This window comes from Geosmithia morbida (assembly GCF_012550715.1).
Source record: "Geosmithia morbida isolate 1262 chromosome Unknown scaffold_0, whole genome shotgun sequence".
In the NCBI taxonomy this organism is placed as follows: Eukaryota; Fungi; Ascomycota; class Sordariomycetes; order Hypocreales; family Bionectriaceae; genus Geosmithia; species Geosmithia morbida.
In genome coordinates, this window is record NW_023336187.1 from 1,564,718 (window position 1) to 1,569,401 (window position 4,684).

The window sequence follows — 4,684 nt, forward strand, 5'->3', positions numbered from 1 at the left end:
CCCCCCCTGCTGGTCGAGGACAAAGATGTATCCACCTACCCCTCCCCCTTCTTTACACACAGACCGGTTCCAACAAACCTTGCCTCGCTGCGGTGATCCAAGGTGCCTTGGGCACTATTATTTCGACTCGACCAGGCCTGGCTTGGTAGATCAATCACCGTCTTTTTCAGGCCACTTATGTCACCGCCCCTTTACACACACCTCGGCGTGTACAAGCGATCCCCACAAGGCCATTCATTCACACGCGCCTTACTTTGTACCCTAGCCTCATTACCTAGTACCGGCTGCGGTCCCCGGGATATGGGTCGCACCCACGGCCCTTTACTGGGAACCCCCGGACTTGATTTCTGCGCTCCCAATGGCTTGGAACTTGTCCCTCTCTCCTTCGGAGCTTCCCTTCTTATAACACCCGCTCCGCTCCCAACTGGACGACAATCTTACCACTGCTCGAACCCTCTCCTTCTTCTTCTTCTTGTCATAGTAACCACCGCTTTCAGACTCTCGGGTCGTGCCTAATAGTCCTTTGCTTCACTGACGGCACACTTCCCTACTACTCGGCATTCTCAAGACAACCTTACGACTATTACTCTTCAGTATACTTCCTTCAGCGTGGGCCCTGGCGCCTCACATCCGGCTACCGAGAGGCTGTATCGCTCATCTCGTCTCATACGACAACACCAACGACAAGAGACGGGCAACATCAGCAGCACCAACGACAACATGAGAGCATACGGCACCGTTCCCAGATCCGGCCGCGCCAAAGGCGCCGCCTCCTCGCCGCCCCCGTTCCCCGCCAAGCAGATGTTTGTTCTCGGTATGAAGGCTTTGCAACGTCCATGCCATCCTCGCCATGGCTTCAGATGAGTGAGAGAGAAAGGAAAATGTCTTACTAAACTTGCTTTCCCCCCTTCTTTATAGCTTGCTGCCGGATTTGCGAGCCCATTGCCTTCATGTCCATCTTCCCTTACATCTATTACATGATTGAGGACTTCCACATTACCGACGACTCCAGTAAGATTTCCGTCTATGCAGGCATGGTCACTTCTGCCTTTGCCTTGGCCGAGTTTTCTACCGGCGTTCTTTGGGGACGACTCAGTGATAGGATCGGCCGCAAACCGGTCCTCCTCACCGGCTTGGCTGGCACTGCCCTCAGCGTTCTTGCCTTTGGCCTTGCTCCCAACCTTCCTGTTGCCCTTGTTGCACGAGCCCTTGGTGGTCTCCTGAATGGGTATGTCCAGTCCTCTGTGACACACGTCTTGACAAGTGGTGAAGAGAGATGAAGCGGCGTGTGTGTGTGTGTGCGTGTTTTGCGGACTTGGCGCTGACGCGAGAGGCTAGAAACGTGGGCGTTCTGCCGACAACTGTGGCTGAACTCGTGACTGTCAAGGAACAGCAACGTAAGTCCGCATATTCAGAGTGCCGCTGGCACCACTCCTTCGTAGCCATGGCAAGGATGCTAATACTGTGCTGCACAGCTCGGGCCTATACCATCATGCCTATGGTTTGGTGCATCGGGTGAGTACATGTCCATCCAGCATACCTCCTGTGTGCAGGAAAGCGAAGATACACGGGAATTGTCATTGTTGGCTAACAACTCATCCACAGCTCCATTATCGGTCCCATGATCGGAGGTGCCCTGGCGAGGCCGTGTATCAGCTACCCCGGTATTTTTGCCCGCGGCACCATCTGGGACAAGTACCCGTATCTGCTGCCCAACCTGTTCAGTGCCGCCGTCGTCTTGGTCGGCGTGGTGGTTGGGATCCTCTTTCTCGACGAGACGCATGCCGTTCAGCGCTACCGCCGGGACCGCGGAAGGGAGATGGGAGACTACATCGCATCCAAGATGCCGAGCCTCGGAGGCTGCTCGTGCCGCAGCCGCACGCCTGAGAAGCAGAATCTGATGGAGGGCGCCGTCAGCCCCCACCACGGCGAGGAAGAGGATGAGCTCCTGCCGGAGTATAGCAGCCGCAGCAGCTCTCCCAGGCTCGCGCCGGTGACGGACGTGGAGAATGTCGAGGCAGGGTCGCCGAGGAACGGGCCGGGATCTCCGGGGTTCAAGACCTTCACTAAGCCCGTCATCATGAATATTATTTCCTACGGCATCCTGGCATTGTGAGTCCCAACTTCCTGGGCAATGACTGAACGAGGCCGGTTTACCATGTGCTTGCTAACGCACGCGCAGCCACACCATGACGTTTGACCAGCTGCTACCCGTCTTCCTCAGCACAGCGCCGCCGAAGCACGCGACGACGCAGCTGCCCTTCAAGTTTGTCGACGGATTCGGCCTCGAGACCAAGACGATCGGCATCATCATGTCTGTACAGGGCATGTACTCGCTACTATCCAACTTCGCCATCGTCCCCCCCGTCACGCGAAAGCTGGGCTCGCTGCGGCTGTTCCGGATGCTGGCGCTGTCGTACTTTGTCCTGTATTTTGTGACGCCCTACCTGGTTCTCCTACCCGAGAGTATGCGCATGCCGGCCATCTACCTCCTGGTGGTGTGGAAGTGCACCTTTTCGACCATGGCGTACCCCAGCAACGCCATCCTACTTGCCAACGCGGCCCCCTCAAAGCAGGTGCTGGGCACCATCAACGGCATCGCCGCCTCGACGGCCAGCCTGTGCCGCACCCTCGGCCCCGTGGTGTCTGGACTGCTGTACTCGGCAGGTCTGCGGACGGGTTACTCGGGTCTGGCGTGGTGGTTCAGCGGCATCGTCACGCTCGTGGGTGCCTACCTGAGCCTCCAGATCACTGAGGGGGAACCGCAGGACGACGAGGTGGTCCCGGCAAATGCCGTCGAAGACGAGCAACTCTTGAACGATTACGACAATGACGACACTGTTTAGACATGTGGAAAAAAGGAAGGCAACCCTTTTTTCCTGCTGTCTCCCTGCTGCCTCGATGGCAATTACCTTTTTCTTTCTTTTTTTTCTTATTCCCATTTTCCGTTTTTTGGATTTCATGTTCATCTTTTCTGCTCTACCGCCAACCCCGAAGCGGGACTTGGGAGCGCAGCATATCCCCCAACATCTTTTCTGCTCATTGCTTGCGATTCTTTGCTATATTGCATTGTTCCCCCTTGAACAAGGGGAGACACAACTCTGTGGAATTCTCTCCTCGCTTTTTCCTTCTACATACCCACCATTTTTCTTTCAGATTTTTTTCCTCATTTTCGATTTTTCTTCTTCCTTTTGAAGGCGATGGCGTTGGAAGAGAAGAAAGCGATTTCTTCTACTGTTTTTTCTTTTCTTTTACCTTTTATCATGTTATACAAATTTTGTAATGGCGCTCTCGGCTTCTATAGACATAACTGGCGCAGCCGAATTTTCTCTCTTGTATCATGGCATCTTTTTTAGGCAGGGGTTAAAGAACAAAAAAAAGCAGAAGAAAGCATGTTGGGTGATATTTCTTTTTTTTTTATGCCGGAGTTTGGATTTTTCATGAGCACAAGACCTAATTGATACACGGGATTGGGTTTCTTTTTATGTTGCCTCTCTCTTATCCTTCTCGTCCTTCTTTCCCTTTGATACTATGAGTGTCTGGGCATATTGCTAATGCTGTGCTATGGACATTTCGATTTGTTCGAACAATAGGTTTGATACTTTGCTTGATCAATTATCTCTCCCCTTGTCTCTTGGCAATTGCGTGCTTACTTAACCGTGCATTTATGAAGAGTCAAAGCCCGTAGTAGATAGAGTACAGGTATGAATACAGTAGCTGATGAGTCAGGATACTCAGGATAGAATACGTATTGCTAGCACTAACGGACGGAAGTGGTATACAAAGTTCAGGTAAGGCATTTCTGTCGATTGGCTGATTTGATCGAGTAAAAGCATGGTCCTCCCGATACAAGATACAAGATACAAGCCGTTGGGATATTTGCTTTTTTGGCTTATCGGGGAGAGCTGGGGGAACGTTCCCCGGCGGCGCGAGTTGGATTATCTTTGAGATTAGTATCCGTACAGATTACTACTGCCAAGGTTGTCCGACCAATGACGGGAGACGGAGTTGTCGAGGCGGGGAAGAGGTTGGTTCTGTGAATGTCAGATGTACGGATACTCTGTTACTTGTACGGAGTACGGACAATACTTCTATATGTACACCAGAGAGAGAGAAGAGAGAGAGAAGAGAAAGATATGGGCAGAGTAATACTAGGGAAACATGGTAATCTGTGACACCCAAGAATGCATGACTAAGCAGCACTTGGCTGCTGCCACACTCCCATCTGTAAATAGCCTCATATATAGATCTCCTTCCTTTCCGTTCAATCAATCGAGCACCAAGACACACACCCGTCGACCCAGGACGTATCGGTAGGCAGAGACCACTGTATTCACGTCTACGGGTCATCGTGTGCTGTCGCAAGCAGGAAGCACAAGTTCTCAGTTCTAGGGTAGGCAGAAAGGCAGAAACTTGTTCTTCATATAGTAGCAATCTTGTATGTACAGATTAGTAATACATGCATCTACCAACGTACGGAAGACTCGCATGTGCAGTTGCAATCGTGTTTTCCGTATTACCTGATATTGCCGATTAATCATCACAACTCAGCTTCGGGATGCAACGAGTATATTTCCTTTTTCTTCTGTTCAGAAGATAGAGTGAGTGCAGGTCTTTTTTTTTTTTCGTTTTTCTCATTTAATCACCGTTCCTCCCCCTCCCCCCCCCCCCCCCCCCCCCCCCC

At 52.0% G+C, this 4,684-nt stretch overlaps 1 protein-coding gene across 1 annotated transcript; it reads left to right on the forward strand.

Moving 5' to 3' along the window:
- Positions 1 to 720: 720 nt before the first annotated feature.
- Positions 721 to 2,846, forward strand: GMORB2_0481 (Sugar (and other) transporter; the record flags this gene model as incomplete). Its single annotated transcript, XM_035462466.1, has 6 exons — positions 721 to 814; positions 919 to 1,228; positions 1,339 to 1,397; positions 1,476 to 1,515; positions 1,606 to 2,112; positions 2,183 to 2,846. The coding sequence occupies 6 exons, from the start codon at positions 721 to 723 to the stop codon at positions 2,844 to 2,846; spliced, it is 1,674 nt and encodes a 557-aa protein (XP_035325396.1).
- Positions 2,847 to 4,684: the final 1,838 nt, after the last annotated feature.